Source organism: Mytilus edulis, chromosome 2 (genome assembly GCF_963676685.1).
Source record: "Mytilus edulis chromosome 2, xbMytEdul2.2, whole genome shotgun sequence".
Taxonomy (NCBI): Eukaryota; Metazoa; Mollusca; class Bivalvia; order Mytilida; family Mytilidae; genus Mytilus; species Mytilus edulis.
In genome coordinates this window covers 103,736,496-103,758,320 of record NC_092345.1, presented here as the reverse complement: position 1 = coordinate 103,758,320, position 21,825 = coordinate 103,736,496, and the positions used below count along the sequence as shown (strand labels likewise).

The 21,825-nt window shown below is 31.6% G+C and overlaps 1 protein-coding gene across 2 annotated transcripts in view; it reads left to right on the top strand.

Annotated features, from left to right (window-relative positions):
• LOC139513759 (calcitonin gene-related peptide type 1 receptor-like) overlaps positions 1-17,138 on the top strand; it is a 44,245-nt gene extending 27,107 nt beyond the window's left edge. For both annotated transcript variants that reach the window (XM_071302544.1, XM_071302543.1), the window contains exons 4-14: positions 842-1,283; positions 2,546-2,637; positions 2,946-3,037; positions 3,894-4,047; positions 5,417-5,567; positions 5,757-5,817; positions 6,597-6,663; positions 7,618-7,700; positions 14,783-14,918; positions 15,622-15,663; positions 16,746-17,138. In XM_071302544.1, the coding sequence (XP_071158645.1) occupies positions 842-1,283; positions 2,546-2,637; positions 2,946-3,037; positions 3,894-4,047; positions 5,417-5,567; positions 5,757-5,817; positions 6,597-6,663; positions 7,618-7,700; positions 14,783-14,918; positions 15,622-15,663; positions 16,746-17,021 (1,596 nt within the window). In that variant the 3' untranslated portion in view covers positions 17,022-17,138. The remainder of the gene's footprint in view (positions 1-841; positions 1,284-2,545; positions 2,638-2,945; positions 3,038-3,893; positions 4,048-5,416; positions 5,568-5,756; positions 5,818-6,596; positions 6,664-7,617; positions 7,701-14,782; positions 14,919-15,621; positions 15,664-16,745) is intronic.
• The last annotated feature ends 4,687 nt before the right edge of the window (positions 17,139-21,825 follow it).

Genomic DNA, 21,825 nt, shown 5'->3' with positions numbered 1-21,825 from the left:
GAGACAAAGCGTTCTGTCTTTGCTCGTAGATATTTATTCAGCTTATTAGGGAAAGCAATCTGATAGATTAAAGTGATCAATTATGATGTTACTTTTGTATCGAGATTTCCTGGGAATTCATGTAATACTTATAACTAAATACTTCAAAGCACCTGCGCGTGTTAAAACTTCTTCAGGCAATAATTCAATTAACCAATCAAACAATCGATACAGACACTGTATGTAATTTCTTTGATAAAGAAAGAAAAATAACGATAATGCTTTACGTCAAGACACTCAAACTCAATATATATATATTATATGAGTAAAACTAATTTTATTTATATTTGATTATAATCTTCTAGAAGATTTTAAAAGTTCTAATGACAATATATCTGACATATACATTTGTTATGCCCCATTTATGGGCATTATGTTTTCTGGTCTGTGCGTCCGGCAGGCCGTTCGTCCCGCTTCAGGTTAAAGGTTTTGGTCGAGGTACTTTGAAGTCCAATCAACTTTAAATTTAGTACACATTTTCCCTATGACACGATCTTTCTAAATTTATTGCCAAATTAGATATTTTACCCCATTTTCACGGTTCACTGAACATAGAAAATGATAGTGCGGATGGGGTATCCGTGTACTGGGGACACATTCTTGTTGGCATTTAATTTAGTTTATATCTCTTATTTTTACATTTTTAAAAGTGATAAACATACAATTATAAGCAACGAAATAATTCGCATAACAAGAAGGAACTGGATGCTTTGATGTTCGAACGTGATATATCTTCATCCACCATTACAGTGATATACTGTATACGTATTATCATTTATGCAAGCATATTTGCACTTTTCAGGTTACTGTAGTTTATTCTACGCTTGAAAGAAAATGTCATTCAAGACTGGGATACAACAATCCAGATGTGTTTGAACTTTTCTCTTGTGCATGGTGCTATGAACACTTGTTTAGCATCAAACCTCAACGACAGTTGTATGCTTCAGATCGAGTTGCCTTTTTATACAACCCCTCAAAGAAGCTTCTTATTTCACCAGATATCAATAATCAGACAGTTATAAATGAAGTATGTTCCACTGTTGACAATGATGAATGTCATCGATGGAAATCTTGTTGTGTTGCTGCCAATGATTGTTGTAGAAGACAGTTGTCTACACCTCTTGGAGACATAAATGAAACATGTGGTCGGACATGGGATGGATGGGGATGTTGGGACGACACAGAACCAGACAAGCGAGTGTATTTGTCATGTCCACTTTATTTGCAATATTCACTACCAATACGTAAGTGTAGACTAAAACAAGAGAAGTGATATCCCCAAACCTGTTCTTTGTTGTTTGTCTTTACATGTTTATTTTTTCGGAGCAGTTGTGTGGTCTGTTGTACTAATCCATTTTATTTGTTATCAGCATCTCATATTTAATATAAGTAAGTAATAGCATGCAATTCAAAAAGATTAATTATTTCTAAAAATCCTCCATTAGTGTCGATGACTACAAGACAAGTAAAATCACAAAAATACTGCACTCCAAGGAAATTTTAAAAATGAAAGTCCCTCATTTAAATGGCAAAATCAAAAGCTCGAACACATCAAACGAATGGCAAACAACTGTCACATTCCTGACTTGGTACACGCATTTTCTTATGTAGAAAATGCTGACTAAATCTGGTCTTATAGCTAGATAAACCTCTCACTTGTAAGACAGTCACATTAAATTCCATTAAGTTGACAACAATGTGTGAACAAAACATACAGTGTTTTTTTATTTGTTTTATTGTGTGTGTGTTGATGTATTGTTTTCTTATTGACGTTAACCGAACAGGCCTCAAATCTATATAATTGTTTATCGTTGTGAATTCAACAAAACCGATTTATGGATTCTTTTTTATCTTGCCTTACAAATATCATTTCAAATATAGAAGTGGATTCCAAATTTCGTAAGTTTCAGAATCTTCAACTGGTACGGATTCTAACAATCGTTTTAACAAGAAAATCTCACATTTAGGTTATCGTCCTTTTCCTCGGGTGCCACAGTTGTTGCAATATTTTAGTATCTATTAAACGATATAAAGTATTAGTTACATATAGAGTAATGACATTTGTGTTGATGATACCGACTTTATCAGCAAGCATATCAAGCGAGACCACAGGGGCGACTTGATATTCGTGCTAATGAATTTTGATTACGATTATGTAGTAAAATGAAATATTTAATACAAAACGTTTGGATAGTTGGTTGCGTGCATTTTTTGGGTACATTTTGACGCGGATGGACTTCACCACGTGATATTCCTATACTGATACACGACGTCATTGTCTTATATTTTCTTGTATCGATTATTACTAGTATTAAATCAAACCATTAGGATTGGTACTAAATACACCTGTAACACAAACAAACAATAAATATTAAAATTATGCAACACTTACAAACGAATTGATGACGACTATGAGGTCACCCAAACCTCAATACTGTTTTATATTTTTGCCTAATAACAATTACGGGTTCATTTTTATGCTGTGTATACGATATAATATTTTCAGGACAGGCAATGAAAACTTGTCATCATAATGCTAGTTGGGAAAGACGTGATGGTAGAGAATGGACAAATTATCAGCCATGTTTAACAGTTAATGTAAGATTCGTTTATTCGTTTAAAGTTATGTCAGTTTTCTATGATTGTAAAATGTAAATAAATACCTACAGAACATATACATGTTTCAGCCTATTATCATAATTTATCAAATACTATAGCATTTAATAGTTACCAAAGGTACCAGGATTATAATTTAGTACGCTAGACGGCCGTTTGACACGCGTTTCGTCTACATAAGACTCATCAGTGACGCTCATATAAAAAATAATACATATATAGATAAATCAGAAGATGTAGTATATTTGCTTTGTTGATATTGAATTTTAATTCTGTATACTCTTTTCTAGGATTTGAAAACGTCAATATTTGTTGGCCTTGGCTGTAGTATATGTAGTATACTCGTCCTGTTTCCGGCTATTTTCATTTTTATACGATATCAGTAAGTTTTTTTTATATATACATTTTGTCGTTTGTTGGTCTTGTACTATTTCATTTTACAAACGTAATATAGTGTTTTTGTTTGCATAAATTGAAATAAAATCTGTAATTTTAGTCAATTAAAACGCTTCATAGGACTTGGGAATTGAAATTTTTCTTAATGGAATAGTTCTTTGGTTTAAAAAAAATAATACACAAAAATGTATTTTCTCACAAACATTTGACGACGTATAATTTTGCTCCATGATTAAATGATCATCTTGGACTGTAACAAATCATATACAATTGTTTTATATAATTACAGTATGCAAATACTATTGAAACTGTTACATTATTTATCACGACTTCTTAATGCATAACAGTCTAAATAGCAAAACGAATGATATGCTTTTAAATTGATTCATAGTATGGAAGTTTTACTTAGATTTTCTTAATGTTTTATTCATTTGGATACTGTAATAGGGATAAATTACCTCATGACAAAAATCTAACACTGTAATGAAAAAATCTGATGAAATGGAGAAAGCAATTATTTTGTCTCCAATACCATATTAACCTTAATTTATCATTGCCTGACCAAAGAATAGATCTGTACTATGTTCATCGAATCTTGGTAATAATCTTTTGATTATATCTTAGAGCATTGTTTCTGTTAAAGCTATATTTTGTAAACTTGATGTAATTTATTATGACAAGTCTAAGAGTATTTTATCAAGTCTGAGTTATTGTATTAATTGCCAGTCCCATCATTTGATATATGTAGATAAATCTCAATCAGATAGAAACCAAATTCATACTTATCGTCTTGATACATATGATTAAAAATTAAATATTTGTTTTGCTTAAATCTATTGCAGAGGTCTCCGGAAGCAGCACAGAATACGTTTGCATATTAATTTATTTCTATCATTACTGCTTAAAGAGATTGCTGTTGCATGCTGGGATATGTTAGTAACGTACGAGAGAATGACCAATATTGATACAAGCAGTACAGTACTTGCGGGGAATGGGGTAAAGTTTCGTTCATTGATACTTTTCAACATGTTGTTTGTTAGTAGTAAAACATTTCATTCATTCCTGTTTTTTATTCCTTAATATTCATTTTAAAATATACTGACTGACTTTAAAAACATACACTCATTTTGTAGATTTATTTTACCAAATCATGTTCGATCCTAATACAACTGCTAATCATGTTTATCAATCTTTTTTTCTCCTTCGAAAAAATCGACATCTGACTTACCTGTGGTTATTGAACATACCGGATTCTTGAGATCGCACAAATTTCAGAAAGCGAAATTCGAACCAATAAAAGATTTTTTTTCATTTTTTTTATTGTGAAAGTTCTTTCAATCTTTGGCCACACTTTAATCAGTTAAAACATGTTGCATCTCTATATTGCAAAGACGGAGGAATAAAAAAGTGAATCAATCCATTAGAATACTGCAAACAGGAAAACATGAACCTGTTGCAACCATTCAATTTGATGTCAGAAACTCGTCTTACTGTCTTTCCGACAATGTTGCCAGTTGACGAGATTTGTTGAAGACCATCAATGACCAGATCAAAATGTAGTGACAATGCAACGTCAATAAAATTTGATTATGCCATAAATGTTTTCCATTAACTGAACTGCCGAAGAATTGACTGCAGCAAAACATTTAAAGCCTTAAAGTTTCAACCGCCTAATTGCCAAAACCCATTGTATATAATGGGTGGAACAACGGCAAAATCAGAATATGCAAAACAGAACCCAAAACGTGCCAACAGAATTTGTTGACCTTTCTGACAATCATGTTGGCGTTTGTTACAGGCAGTCATTGCTTTTGATGGCGAAACGTTCATTTGTAAGGGGAAACACAGGGTTTCAGTGTACACCACTATATTTGAACAATGAAAATGACGTAATCAATTCAACCCTTCAAACTGACATTTTTTAAACATTGTAATAATGAAAAAACTTTCTATTCATAAGTTTGTTTACAAAAAAATACATATTTGAAAATAAGAATTAAAAAGATCTAGTGTTGCGTTTCTAAAGTCGGTCAGTATATTATTTGAAAAATCCTAACTTATCCAATAAATGTCTGTTTTGCTCTAATATACGTATGCAAAGAGGGGCGAAAGATACCAGAGGAACATAAATCGAAAATAAACTGACTATGGCTAAAAATGAAAAACACATTAAAATTAGCGGCTTTGGAAGATTGAAATTACTTGCAGTTTTTTCAATTAAATTATTAAATAACCATATAAGAATTAGGTCAAGAAAAAACAAAAGCACCCGTTTCTTATAACATTTTTTTTAAATTGTTTTGATGGATAATTCACTATTTTAAAATGCAAAATACAAGATCTATCGATTTTGTTTTGTTTTCAGGCAGGCTGTAAGATCCTTTCATTTGTGAAAATCTACTTTAAATGTGCCAGTTTTACTTGGATGTTTTGTGAAGGCTTGTTTTTACATCGACTAATGAGTGACGCTTTTTCTCCTCCCAGATCACTTATACCTTTTTATATAGCCGGCTGGAGTAAGTACATTTTATTTCTAAGATTGTATCGAAATAATCATGCACAAGTTAATTCGTGTTATGTGTATATAAATTGAAAAACAAGTAGGTAGCAATGCATAGGAAAAATATATCATTTGTATGCTACTAGCATGATCAATGTTTAGATTATTTTAAAATAATATTCAGTGTACACATTGTCAATTTCAGCTGTACCTTTTACAACAACACTCATTTACGCAATTCTACGTGCCGTGCTTGCTAATGAAAGGTAAGAAATAATCCATAAATGTTAATAAGGGATTGTGTACGCTATCGGTGTTTTAATATTAAACGTATGAACATTTAAATCTTCTTTGATAAAGTCTTTGGATTTTCTGTAAAAATAATGGCTTGACTTGCCACAAGATTCTCTCTTTTTGAAAATGCAATGAAATCGGTTTTTTATCTGTAAACAACGTTTCTCTTTGATATATGACACATCTCTTGCATTCAATACGTTTGCTGTTTTGATAGTATTGCACCTTAAATATTTCGTTATACACAGGCAAACATAGTTGGTCATAATAGTTATCAAAGGTACCAGGCTTAATTTGATACACCATACGCACGTTTCGTCTACATGTGACTCATCAGTGACGGTCCAATAAAAAAATTAGAAAATTAAACAAAGTCATAAACGTAACTTATATATAGGAATACTTTTTGAAAAGCATCAACTATAGTTTTTTCGGAATGTATCAGAAATTAAATATTCTCTCGTCTTAGTATATCTCAATGCCTGATAATTTTCCCTTATTCAGAGTATTGAAGTAGTGGCAATTGATGTTCGTAGATGCTATATGTTGCAATAGTGATCAGAAGCTTTGTTTAATTTTTTGAAGCAAAATTTAGTTAAATTGCTAAAAAGTACCTTTGGTTTTCGTTCAAACTTGTAAAAAGATAGTTATATGTCAACCTTATGTTGTTGTTTATGTTGAAATGTATGTTGTGTTTGTAATGCAAAATCAACTAAAACAATTAAATGGGTTTGTTTGTGTTTTATTTCAGTTGTTGGTCAACTAGCTACGGACATTTCGAATGGATATTTGATGTACCAAATCTTATGTTTTTAGTTGTAAGTATCGATATTATTTTTTTCATTTTTCCAATTTTGATATTCTATAATAAATATATGGTTAAGCCCCATTATTTACTTGTATCTGTCAGTGTACCAAACACTACAGTTTTCATCCGGGCTATAAACATTATCCTATATTCATGGACAAGTGACACACAACATAAATGTCAAAATCACAATCGTTGCGGACGACACAAGTAGATCAGCGGATCATATTTATGCAAACACAAATAAGTCTTTATTTCGGTCCAGCTAATGACTGTCGTACAATCAAAATGTTAAGTTTGTCATTATTGATATCAGCCCGATCTAATTTAGCAAAACTAGTATAGAACTTGAAAATCGAAAAAACTATAATAAAGAGGCGAAAGATCGAAAAGGACAAAAAAATGGCATACCTCTAAGAGAAACTGACATGCCATGGTAAAACAATAAGAACGAAGACGAAAAGACAACACGTGCACAAAACACTACAAAGAAAACTATAGATTGAGCAACATAGAAATGTGAGCAGTTCTTTCTCTACTAGTGCTAGTGTTGTGTTACTGAGAGTAAGTGAAATTTAGATGACGATCAAATTGATGAGAAGAGAAGGGAACGTAAATGTTGTAACGGCAATCGGAGAAAATTCGTGGTCAATTGTGACACAGATATTCCATAACGGTCGACCAGCTCATGATAGCGTTTTATCAGTGCCTTTTAAATGAGAACTATGTAAAACTCAACATAGTAAGACCATATTTACAATGACAAATTACATTGAAAATACTTATATGTATATCAGTCTAATTGTCATCACGGTTTCATTTAATTTAGTTTTAACTTTTAACTTTTAACTTAATTTAAATACAAAGTACGAATAAAGTTAAGGCTCCTTCGTTAATACGAACGTTTATTAATCGATTTATGATGAGTATCTTAATTATCATAATGTTCTTCTATCTTGAACAGGTGAATCTAATATTTCTTTGTAACATTCTTCGGATACTACTCACACAGATGCAGTCTCACCCCAATGAACCCAGTAATTTCAGGTGGGTAGCTATTTATGAGTACAAACTGTGACTGCTGTGCAAATGAGAAAGTACCTAAATATTATAAAGTAATTAATCCAAAACTTTCCATCGATTATAGATATTTTTGAAGTTATCATCGTTATGCTATTAAGAGGAATAATTAAAACAAACATTATTTATGAGCCATTAAACACGTGCCTATATAATTTATAAATTTAGAATAGTTCAGTCAGATTGATTATCATTGAAAGATATGATGTTTCAAAACTATTTTCGTTATTCTGTGTGATGTCAAAGCTCTAAAACTAGACTTTCAGTATATTTATACATGATTCATAAACGAATTATTAAATAAAGGCAACAGTAGTATACCGCTGTTCAAAACTCATAAATCCATGGACAAAAAACAAAATCGGGGTAACAAACTAAAACCGAGAGAAACGCATTAAATAGCAGAGGAGAACAACGACACAACACTTAAATGTAACACACACAGAAGCGGACCAATCATTAGACAAAATCCCACGAGAATAACAAATAGATATTATATATTAAGGTAGTTCAGGGGTATAGAACAAAAATGACAGAATTTTCTTATACTTTGTGAAATTTAACTTTGAAGTATTGTAAATGAAAAAATGCCAAAAAAATTGGGGGTCACCGGCCATCTAAGAGATATTTTTACCTCTGAAAATGAGTGCAAATAGGTTATATGGAAATATAGGGAAAATGGACAAAAAAACAATTTGATTGAATTTTCAAAGCAAAATAAATGACAGAAGTTGCTCATTTTTTCATAAAGTAAAGCTTGATGTCTCTATTTTATAAAATTGAAATAAAATTGTGGGGTCACCGGCCATCCAAGAGATTTGTTGACCTATGAAAATGGATGCAAATAGGCTAAATATAGGGAAAACAGGCATAAAATATCTTTGATTGAATTTTAAGAGCAAAATAAATGACAGAAGTTGCCTATTTTTTCATACTGTAAAGCTTGATGTCTCTATTTTATAAAATTGAAATAAAATTTGGGGGTCACCGGCCATCCAAGAGATTTTTTGACCTCTGAAAATGAGTGCAAATAGGCTAAATATAGGGAAAACAGGCATAAAATATCTTTGATTGAATTTTAAGAGCAAAATAAATGACAGAAGTTGCCTATTTTTTCATACTGTAAAGCTTGATGTCTCTATTTTATAAAATTGAAATAAAATTTGGGGGTCACCGGCCATCCAAGAGATTTTTTGACCTCTGAAAATGAGTGCAAATAGGCTAAATATAGGGAAAACAGGCATAAAATATCTTTGATTGAATTTTAAGAGCAAAATAAATGACAGAAGTTGCTCATTTTTTTTCATACTGTAAAGCTTGATGTCTCTATTTTATTAAATTGAAATAAAATTTGCGGGTCATCCGCCATCCAAGAGATTTTTTTTAGCAAAATAAATGACAGAAGTTGTTCATTGTGCAACGAGGGGTTTACCTCTGCGGTTGTATAAAGCTGCGTCCTGCGGAGCATCTGGTTATTATTGTGCTTAATACACCATATTTGTGACAACATATGAAAAGTGTGAGCTGACAGTCTGCTAAGTTTTTATCCATAAGTCTCATTCTGACTTTCTATCTGAAAGGTTTTTATGTGTCAATATTTGTGTTTCAATATAAAAGGAAGATGTGGTATGATAATTGATTGTTACTGAGGCAACTCTCCGCAATAGACCAAAAGACACAGAAGTTAACAGCTACAGATCAAAAGCGGTTATTGCATAGTGAGCTGTAAAGGGCCCTTCAATTACTTATGAAAAACAATTCAAATGAGAAAACTGAAGGCATATTAATGTACAAATGATGAACAAAAAAAAAATATGTGACACAACAAAAGACAACCACTATCTGAATTACAGGTTCATGACTTGGGACAGGCACATACATAATGTTGTGGGGTAAATGTTTGAAGGTGACAACCCTTCTCCTTAACCTGGGACAGTGGTGTAAATTGGTACAACATAGAGGTTTTATCAATTTGTATTAATCATTTTTGAACTCTAAATCTAGCGAAAAGTAGATTATCACAGATAAATTTGCAGAATGAGTTGTATGCATAGTCGGGACCCTTATCTTGCAAACTTTATGGAGCAAGAAAAATGTGATGAGATTTGTATGTACATAAAGTCTGTCATAAAATTCAAGATTTCAGTATATTCGCATTTTACAATATTTTTTGTAACTGCTGTATTTAACATGTTATTTTTCTTTTCTACTGTAGGATAGAAAAGAAAAGTAAGTGGTTCAAATATACATGTATGCCTCTTGAGACTAAAATTACATGCAATAAAAATCAGCCCCCAAAAAAGCAAATTTTAATAACTACAGCTGTAGTATGCATTTTTAAATGTAAATACAATGTATGTGTTAGGGGCCTAAATTGACCCTGAATTATTTCAAGTGTTTTTGGCCTTAGACCTTTTAATACATAACGTACTATTAAATTATTACATGTAATATACTATGCCATTTGTAATTTCCTTTCTATTTAAAGTACATTTTAAACATATCGGAGGATTCAGAGGCAGCCCTGGGAAAAATTTGGTTAATAATATAGGGATTCACTGGAGCATGACCTGAGCGGGTCCCCTTTTAGGCAGTCAGTGAGCCCCTACTTATGAAAAATTCTGGATCCGCCACTGGGATTATTTATGCAACAAAAACATTCACGAGGTTTTAAATTGCAGGAAAATATCACCTCTTTATACAAGCCCTCCCCCTTTTTCATTCAAAAACCTACTAAACATGCTAAAAGGCACATACTCATACATTTTTATAATTTTGACTTTTGAATAATTATTAAACATTCTTAATCTACATGTCTGATACATGTACATCAAATTAGTCTTTAAAAACATTTTGTCTATAACATATATCTTTTAATTGCCATGAAACTTGGTCCGTAGGCTTTTAATTTAGTAAGCTCTGGTCACACAAAGTTGGTTAAGATCAGTTAGTTCCTACTATCCTATTAGATAGGAATATAGGTATTTATTATCCTTTGATTTTATCTTTATTTACAAAATAAAGACTTTAGTTTTCTCGTTTGAATTGTTTTACATTGTCTTACCGGGGCCTTTTATAGCTGACTATGTGGTATGGGCTTTGCTCATTGGTGAAGGCCGTTATGTGACCTATAGTTGTTAATGTTTGTGTCATTTTGGTCTTTTGTGGATAGTTGTCTCATTGGCAATCATACCACATCTTCTTTTTTATATCTTGTGTGAACATTACAATGCGCTCCACATGAAAATCAATTATATAATCATTTTTATAAATTTGATTTCATACCTTGAATTTTTTTTCATACACCTTTAAAAAATATGCCTTTAAATAAAGAGGAAGTATTTAAAGAGTTGAAATTATACTGTAACTTTTGGTCACGAATGGACCAGCTAAAAAAGGTTAAAAAATGTCTGAAACCATCAAGAGAATATGACACCCACTTAGTGCAGGTGTAATTTTTAAAAGTTTGCATTTAATGTCTTTAACATATTAAAGAAATGCACTTCGAAATAACTGTGTAGAGACCTAACAAGCTTTTAAATTTAGAAAAATATCATTTTATGACAAGACCGCTTTTCCTGTTTAGGTAGTAAAAGTTTTGTTTTCTCTCATGAAGATTCTGTAGGATCAAATACATTATAGGAGGGTATGGAAAAGATTTAAAGAATAGAGAATAATGCATGAAATGTTCACAATACATTTGTAAATATAAAAGAAAATAGACATACATGTAACAATGAAGAAAAACGGGTTGTTAAATTATAAGAAGTACAGAAAAATGGAAAAAAAAATAAATAGAGATAAATGGTATAAAGAATTAGATAGGAATGAAATGAAGGACCCTCAATCCAGACCATTGGTAAGAAAGGTAGTTTTGTGAAATGATTCATATTTAAAAATAATTTATACAGTCTAGATCCCGCTAACTTGTTTAACCCCACCACATTATTTATGTATGTGTCTGTCCCAAGTCAGGAGCCTGTAATTCAGTGGTTGTCATTTGTTTATGTGTAACATATTTGTTTTTCATTCATTTTTTTTAAACAAATAAGGCCGTTATTTTCTTGTTTGAATTGTTGTACATCATGTACATTGTCATATCTGGGCCTTTCATTGCTGACTATATATGCGGTATGGGCTTTGCTCATTGTTGAAGGCCGTACAGTGACCTATAGCTGTTAATGTCTGTGCCATTTTGGTCTCTTTTGGATACATTGAAGTTGTCTCATTGGCAATCATACCACATCTTTTTTATATAGATGGGTTTTGTTCTATTCTTACATGTCTAAATTTTAAGTCTGCATGCTTAACCAAAAATGTTATAATTGGAATCCTAGCAAAATAAACTGCATTCACATTCGAATACTCCAGGTTTACAACAAGAAAATTCTGTTTGCATATACATGTAATTGTATAAATCCCCTACTTTCATAAAATTTTATCATGACCTTTTCTCCCAGAAACCTCAATGGTCTGAACCCTATGCAGATGACATATTTCTCTGGTCCACAAATTTCCAAATCTATTACATGATAAAAGTACCATGAGCTATGCCTTTAGTTACATTCATAATTAATTTTCAGCCTGAAAAGGGGGGGGGGGGTCATTGTTTTGTTGTTGGACACGGATATTGTTTTGAAATTTATTTACGCTTAAAGGTTATTTTTCAGTGGTCGTGAATCGCTCTTTGAACTTGTATATTCAATTCATTAGTGCTTACTTGTCAGTTTAAATTTCCCCCTTTTCATGATTTGTTTACATCATCTTTCGCTAGTTTGTCGGACCTTTTCTAGTGTAAGACAAGGGTGAAACTGCTTCATAAGCTACCAAAATGAAGATCGTTATCTATAATTTCGATCTGCATTACAGTATTCATGAAAAGCAGTCCACGTGTTCGATAAATGTGAGTTATTCTCTTTTCATTCTTCTTCCTTCGTCAAAAACATGCTTCATATTTATTTTTAGAACGGAAGTACTATTTCAACAATGACAATTGTAAGAATAAATTTTATTAAGTTTTAAAATTGCATTTAAAAGTTATTCAACTCTTTCTCAATGCATTTGAATAAAACAGATTATTAAAATGATCATATTTTACTGTTATGGAAAATTACGACAATGTACATCACTTACGATATCAATGCGCAACTTTATGCGCAGACGGCGCGAAAATTTAAACCCCCGAACTACCTTAAACTCATTAATCTAATATATATTCCCAGTTCATTGGTTGGATTACCTTTTCTATATTTTTTTTAACATTAACTGTAATAATAATGACGACATATATATGCCTGCATCTACGACATTGGAACCATAATGAATGGTAGTCTCATTGAACAACTTTCCATACCTCCTGAATTTAAATTACTCTTTAAATATAAACTGAAGATCAATTGAAAGAATAAACTTGTAACGGAATTTGATGCGACTGTCATATAAGTGAGAAGATTAGCGCTATAAAACCAGGTCAATCCAACATTTTGTACATTTGAAAATGCCTGTACCAAGTCAGGAATATTACAGTTGTTGTCCGTTCGTTTGATTTGTTTTAGAATTTAGAATTTAGAATTTTTTGAAAAACTAAGGATTTTCTTATCCCAGGCATAGATTAACTTAGCCGTATTTAGCACAACTTTTTGGGAATTTTGAATCCTCAATGCTCTTCAACTTTGTACTTGTTTGGCTTTATAAATATTTTGATATGAGCGTCACTGATGAGTCTTATGTAGACGAAACGCGCGTCTGGCGTACTAAATTATAATCCTGGTACCTTTGATAACTATTATCCTTTGATTTTGCCATTTGATTAGGGACTTTCCGTTTTCAATTTTCCTCGGAGTTCAGTATTTTTGTGATTTTTTTTTTTTTTTTGTAAACATACAAGTACACATAATAGTTTCTCATTTAATTATCCTCTTTAACACGAACTAATTTTCAAACATACATGGTAATTTAACTAACTTTTACCTTTAGGAAAGCTTTATAACCTTTCTTTGGAATACTTTATATTTTTTTCACTTTTAGAAAAGCTTGAGATGCGATGTTTGCGTTATAGTTTGTTGCGACTTTGTAAAGGGGACATTTTTTCCTTTTGAAAAGCACTAAATGTGATGTTTGTATTAAACCCATTATTTCGAATACCGTTGGTAGTGACTACATATAAAGTCTTTAAGGAAAACTTGGAAGGCAATGTGTGTGTTTAAACCGTTGTTTGGTATAAAGTAGCCTGGAATTCAGTGGTTGTCGTTTGTTTGTGTGTTACATATTTGTTTTTCGTTCGATTCTTGTACATAATTTAGAACGTAAGTTTTCTCGCTTGAATTGTTTTACATTGTCATTTCGGGGCCTTCTATAGCTGACTATGCGGTAATGGATTTGCTCGTTGTTGAAGGCCGTACGATGACCTATAGTTGTTTATTTCTGTGTCATTTCGGTCTCTTGTGGAGAGTTGTCTCATTGGCAATCATACCACACCTTCTTTTTTTATATTGACTATATAAATAGTATCATACTTATTTTACTTTTATAAAAGCTTTAAAGGCAATGTTTGTGTTAATACCTTTGTTAGGAATACACGTGGTCTTGACTATATATAGAGTAGCATTCTTACTTTACTTTTAAAAAGGTTTTAAAGGCAATGTTTGTGTTATTACCTTTGTTTGGAAAAAAGTAAAATTACCAACCATACTCCGTGGAAAATTCATACTAAAAACGGAAAGTCCCTTATCAAATGGCAAAATTACAATCTCAAACACATCTAACAAATAGATAACAACTGTTATATTCCTGACTTGGTACAAGCATTTAAGAAAATGGTGGACTGAAGTTGGTTTTAAAGCTAGTTTAACCGTCGCATCAAATTCCATTAAATTAACAACGATGCGTGAACAAAACAAACATATGTAATAGATAAAAACTCAAATATACAGCAGTCAGTAAACATTGTGTTATAATCTTAATCACTAAAAAAAAATAAAAACAAATATGTAACAAAGAAGACAAATGGTATTGACTATATATTGAGTACATTCTTAATTTATTTTCAGAAAAGCTTTAAAGGCAATGTTTGTGTTAATACCTTTGTTTGGTATACAGTTGGTTGTGACCATTTATAGAGTTCCAATCACTGAACCAAGTGGTTTACAGTACGAACGATTTTCTATCGTTATTAACAATCTACAGGTAAGAAGATCTATAATGTTATGAATAAATATTCATTTTTTTGTTAAAGCGTGTATGATTAAAACCATAATTTGAGTGAAAATTTACGAAATTCTATACGCATCTACTGTTCTTTATACGTGTTTGTTATTGCTTTGGAAGTTTCAAATAAATGTGCTAGCTATGTAAATTTTGTTAACTAAAAATTGGTAAAGAAATTTTAGCTTGAAAATTTTAAGTTGATCTAATACTCATCTGAAATGTCCAAACATGAACATGTTGATCACTTTTCAAAGAATGTTATTTGATCAAATAATGTTAAGTTATTTTTAGACAGTTCAATATTAATTACAGTTGCACAAACAAAACATATACTGAACATTACAGCACAGTGACCTGTAATTATTATTATGTGCATCATTTCGTCTTTATGAACAGTTGTCTCAACATTTCCCATACCTATTTGGAACAGATCTTGAACGGGTCGTATTAGTATTGATTTACTAAAGAATGTTTATATATTGTTTAATCCTTGATCGATGTATCAATATAATTCGACTTTCAATGTCTTTTGATTGTCGTGTACAACAAAACTACTCACACAAAACATATCAGCTGATAGTAATAGCGGGAGGAAGTCCGCTGGTGTCAAAAATAAATATGTATGGAACGAGGTGACCAAAAATGTACATTTTTCTAATTGTGAAGAATCTTTTTTTTCTAGGGATTTCTTGTTGCACTGATATTTTGTTTCCTAAACAATGAAGTAAGTAAAACAATATAATTTTATTGAAATTAATCAATACGTACATGATAACGATAAAAAATACCATGTTCTTTTGATATATTGTATGTAAATATGATATACAGAAAAATAGAAAAAAAATCCAGGTAACCGTAATTACACTTACCAGTGTTCTACACTACACAACTACATACTCAATGGACAGTTGTTCTCTTTATTTACTCCTTTATATTGTCTCCCTTTCCTTTCCCATCAATCAGCTATAGTATCGTTTATTTTGTACAACCTTGAAGACAAATCAAATTACTAACAAAAGGAAAACCGATCCCGAATTCAAAGACGAACATCGACATAGATGTATTTGTGTTGATAGTATTGGTAATTGTCAATCTTTTGCTCTGCAATTATTACTTTTTGTTTCAAACAGTAACATATTATTTTGAGATATTAAAAGACTAGATTATTCATGTCGTATATTTGTGTGTCTGCTCCGGGCAAGAAACATCGTTAATGTTTTGTCATAATTTTGACACCTTTTTTACTATTCAATTATCAATTGTGTTTTACCTGCATTAAGAAGGCAGTATGTTTGATTCTAATTATATCTATTGACCAAATAAAACAATAAACAGTAAAGTGTTGTTGTCGCATTGATGTTTCCTAGTAAAAACGTTGATTCATAACATATCGTTAATAGAAGTGGGGTACCAAGCAGTTTTATTATAATGACTACTTCATGGAATTGCATGGTTTTCAATGCTCATCAACTTTGAATTGCTTTTGCTTTCATACTAAATTCATTACGACGTTACTTTGATAATTCTTGTACTCGCAGCGCACTTCAAGCGTTATGAATCAAGTATCTCGTATTTGTAATAATTTATTTTTTATTATCAAATATTAATTTAATTCGAAAGTGTATTTCGAGAATTCAAAAGAAACCAAATCTTGGTGTTTTTTTCACAAACATTATAGTATTTTTGTCGATTCGAAAGTACCATTTAACGAAAACAAGTTTCGTATTGGTTCTTTCTTCTTCGTTATTATATCAAAGAAGTATCTCGTTGAAAAACATTTTTGTATTCTTGATATCTTGATTGCAGGTATTTTCACACCTACGCCGGACATGGCGCCGACGAATTAGGGATCGTGGTATTTCACATTCTAGAAGTAAATTTAACTCTACGTCAGTTAATATGACTCTTACTTCGAGGGCAGAAGGTGACTTTGTTCATAGATCATTATGTGATAAAGTGGAGGAAAATGGTGGAGATCATTTAAGTCGGGACGCTAATGAACAAATTCCTTGTGAAAATTTCAAGGATGACAGTTTAGACAATTTATGTAACAGAGTCCTTCTAAGAAACAATGATATTTAAAATGATTCATGTCTTTTTTTTTTACTGTAAATGTTAGTGCCTTTTATGATTGTTGTTTGTCAAGAGTATTTAACATAATAAGGAATTTTTACACACAATAAATGTTTTATTAAATATTTTTAATGTCATAACCTCATTTTTAATTTCAAAAGACTTTTTGCATATAACCGACTTTTTGCATATAACCGACTTTTCACTCCGGATTACATATTATTTCGTCAAGTAACCCACTCTGCGGTAAGACATCCTGGTACAAGGTCAGTTCGGAACAACTAAAAGAACTGAATATCAAACATATGATCAGTTAAAATTCAGGGAAAAGTTTTTGTTTTCCGATTAGTTTGTAATGTAAAAATTATCCCAAACAGTTGTACCGATTGTGCTTGATTTTAATTTTTTAAGTTGCTCATTCAAGACGGAGTAACAGGAAGGCCAACAAAAGAGTAGGTTACCTGTCGCAAAATTTTAAACTCGGGAGTAAATAGTCGGTTATATGAAAATGGTCTATTAGAATCCGGGATTTCACTAACAACACGAACAACAAGATGTATCATGCGGCTTTCATTTTTTAATCTACTCTTAAAAGAAATACGCGTATGGGTACAATGGAGTAAGACAGTGTTCTCGGACAGTAGCATGTAGTATAATAAACTAATTTTAGTAGGAGAAGATGGTTTTTTCATGCTATACTTTTGTTATGGAAGTCTGAATCAACATATACATTTTGAAAAAAAAAATAACTTGAACGATTTTGGTTTCACATACTATAATGATTTTAAAATAGACATAATACTGTACAGAACAAATCGTCATTCAATGACAATCCATGGATGACATTATTTTAAAAACAGGAAATAAACAGTGCATGGAAAGATTCCCATTGGAAAATTAATGTTGTTTTTTTTCAGTTTCATAAACAAATTTCTTTAAACATTGTACTCTTTAATTCAGCGCGAGAGAAAATCTTGAAGAGAAAAATAAAATATTTTTCAAAAAAAGTAATTGAAATTCCATTATTATATTCCGTTTTAAATTCGATAAATACTTGGGTTGTAATAATGAATTTTAACATAAATCTAACTACTTACATGACACATTGTAATATTGTTTAGATCCAATGGCAAATCTTGATTTCACTTAGAATTTGAATTTAACATGAATGGGTATAGTTATAATACATAAATGCAACAGTAGTATAATGCTGTTCAAAAGTCATAAATCAATGGTGAGAAAAAAATGTGGGTTACAGACTACACTTCTTTTTGGCATATTTGTTTATATATTTAATATTTGTGAATTCTTTTTGAAATCTTACTTATTAAAGGCATATTAATATTCTGTAAGTGTGCGAAAAGTTCAATTGTACTTCTCTATACCTTGCCTTTATAGCAGAAGAATATTAAAACCATCAATCAAGTTATTTTGGATTAAGTTAAAGACCTATCACAACCAGCTAATTGTTGAACGTCAAGCTGTCAAAAAAACAGAACATCGTCTGCAAACAGTTAATACCTGCATACGGGGTATATATCTCCCAATTGATACGATATTCCCGTGTTTGCATTTCCTATCATGATTTTCTTGATAGAGGTTTGCTGCTCACAAGGAAGCTATTAAACCAAGAGTTCCAAATGGTGAAGTTCAAATCATCCCTTCGTAAATTTTACGGACGCCATCACGAGTTGGTTGACCGTTATGGAATAACCGTTTCACAAATGATATCGGATATGTTCCTTACGTCGTAACTACAATCCCCTTCCCTTTCATGAATATGACCTACCGAATTAGACTATTTACCGGATTTGTAATCACTTAAGCAACACGACGGGTGCCACATGTGGAGCAGGATCTGCTTACCCTTCCGGAGCACCTGAGATCACCCCTAGTTTTTGGTGGGGTTCGTGTTGTTTATTCTTTAGTTTTTTATGTTGTGTCGTGTGTACTATTGTTTTTCTGTTTGTCTTTTTTATTTTTAGCCATGGCGTTGTCAGTTTGTTTTAGATTTATGAGTTTGACTGTCCCTTTGGTATCTTTCGTCCCTCTTTTAATACTAGTATGGAGATTTTTTTCAGGAAGAGGAAGAAAATCAATCTTTTTCACCAGTCCAGTATTCAGCACTTCTGTGTTGACTTGAGTTATCATTGATATGTTCATAATTATAAATTAACTGTTAACAAAACTTTGAATTTTTGAAAAACTAAGGCTTTTCTACCTCAGCAAAAAATTACCTTAGTTGTATTTGGCAAAACTTTTGTGAATTTTTGGTCCTCAATGCTCTTCAACTTTGTACTCTATTTGGCCTTTTAAACATTTTTTGATTCAAGCGTCACTGATGAGTCTTTTTTAGACGAAGCGAGCGTCTGGCGTAAATATAAAATGTTGATCCTGGTATCTATGATGAGTTTATTTGCAACCACTGGTGGAGATTTATTTCCCCGAGGGTATCACCAGCCAAGTAGTCAGCACTTCTGTGTTTACTTGAGTTATCATTGATATGTTCATAATTATAAATTAACTGTTAACAAAACTTTGAATTTTTGAAAAATTAAGGCTTTCCTATCTAAGGAATAGATTACCTAAGTTGTATTTGGCAAAACGTTTTTGAATTGTTGGTCCTCAATGCTCTTCATCTTTATACTCTATTTGGCCTTTCAAACATTTTTTGATTCGAGCGTCACTGATGAGTCTTTTTAAGAAGAAACGTGCGTCTGACGTAAATATAAATTTTTGGTATCTATGATGAGTTTATTTATTATCAGTAAAACATGTTCCTTATTTTTTCGAATCATATCATAGTATGATGTGTTATATGCACTCTAAGTGCCCACTGTATAACTAGTGTTGATTATTAAATATACGAAGGCAATAGTGAGTAGTGATCAGTTCTTTTTAATTGATAAAAAATGTGATTGCGTAAAAATCAGCATGTAATATTTATTGCAATGCATACATAATTAAAAATCATACAATTCACTTTTGGGAACATATATAAACTAATCATGATCCAGGTTTCTCGAAAAGTGGTCAAAGTGTTTAAACCAGATTTTACACAAATGAATATATTCGAAAAAAAATAGGAAACATATTGTGTAACAGTTCTGGCATCCAAACATTTTCAGAAATAACAAATATTTGTCGAGTTATGTGCTTGTGTGAATTTGGAAAACTGCAAGATTTAACAATTAGTAATTATCATAAATAAAACTGCTCTTTTGTTCAAAGCTTTCAATTGGTTTTTTTTAACATTTCATTCTATTAAATAATCTCAGGCATTTAATAAAATGCCTTTCGATTTTTCCAGCTGTTTTGTAAAAGGCCCAAGAAAATAAGTCATTATTTAAAGTGCCTGAATCCTCAAGGCATTGTAGAAAATGCCTAAAGTTTTAAGGTATTTTACAAAATGCCTAAATTCAGAAAATGCCTGTAACATATATAGATCTATTATCCAAAATAAACAAAAACAACTTTGACTAAATAAACGCCTTCATAGTCTGTCAGGACCAACCAGGAACAGGTAAGTATACAACAAAAAATGATACAATCGATCAAAGCACTCTAGAAATCTGTCAGTTGATGGTACGTGCGCAACCCCATCTCAAGTATGTGCGCATTAACAATAGAGGATTTGTCTTTAAGGGGATTTCTGGTGTTGTTTCTAAAGTAATAGTAAAAATTTATATTCAATCATTGTGTACGATATCCATTCTCGAATTTTTTCACATAAAAAGTTGTTTTCATTTGAAACTTCTCAACAGATTTATTATCAGAAAAATTAAATATATTGATCGCATATGAATAAGATACATGTAATGTAACTAAATAAAAAGATATATTTAATTCCGCCACATTCTGTTTGTATGTGCCTGTCCCAAGTCAGGAGCCTGTAAATCAGTCGTTGCCGTTTGTTTATGTGTTGCATATTTGGTTTTTTTTGTTCTATTTTTACATAAATTAGGCCGTTAGTTTTCTCTTTTGAATTGTTTTACATTTTCATTTCGGGGCCTTTTATAGCTGACTATACGGTATGGCCTTTGCTCATTGTTGAAGGCCGTATGGTGACCTATAGTTGTTGATTTCTGTGTTATTTTTGTCCCTTGTGGAGATTTGTCTCATTGGCAATCATCCAACATCTTCCTTTTTTCATTTACCCATTTACTGTAGTATGGTGTTTATCCTTATTTTCTACAGAAGTATCGCGACGATGATACTCATGTGGGTTAAAATAATGACCCTTCTAGAGCAGAGCAGTGTTGTTAAAATAATGAACCTTCTAGAGCAGCGAGTGTTGTTAAAATAATGTCCCTTCTAGAGCAGCGCAGTGTTGTCTGTCTGTTCATCTGCTTTATTGACTCATGTGGGTTAAAATAATGACCCTTCTAGAGCAGAGCAGTGTTGTTTGTCTATTCATCTGCTTTATTGATCATTGTGGGTAAAAATAACGACCCTTCTAGAGCAGAGCAGTGTTGTCTGTCTGTTCATCTGCTTTATTGATCATTGTGGGTTAAAATAATGACCCTTCTAGAGCAGCGCAGTGTTGTTTTTCTGTTCATCTGCTTTATTGATCATTGTGGTTTCTATTTTTCTCCCACCTCAGGTGTTTGCTTCCATGGTACCATTAAGCTCTTTTCTAAAGCATAAAGGAGGCTCAAGGGTATAAATTTCGGATGAATTCTAAAATATAGATGCCATTGAAAAAGCTCAAAATTATCTCCCTTTTGTGCAAAAATGCCATTTTTTTGGCATTAGAATTGAAATATCTTTTTTTTAACTCATCGGTGATCTATATTTTTTATTATTATTTTCA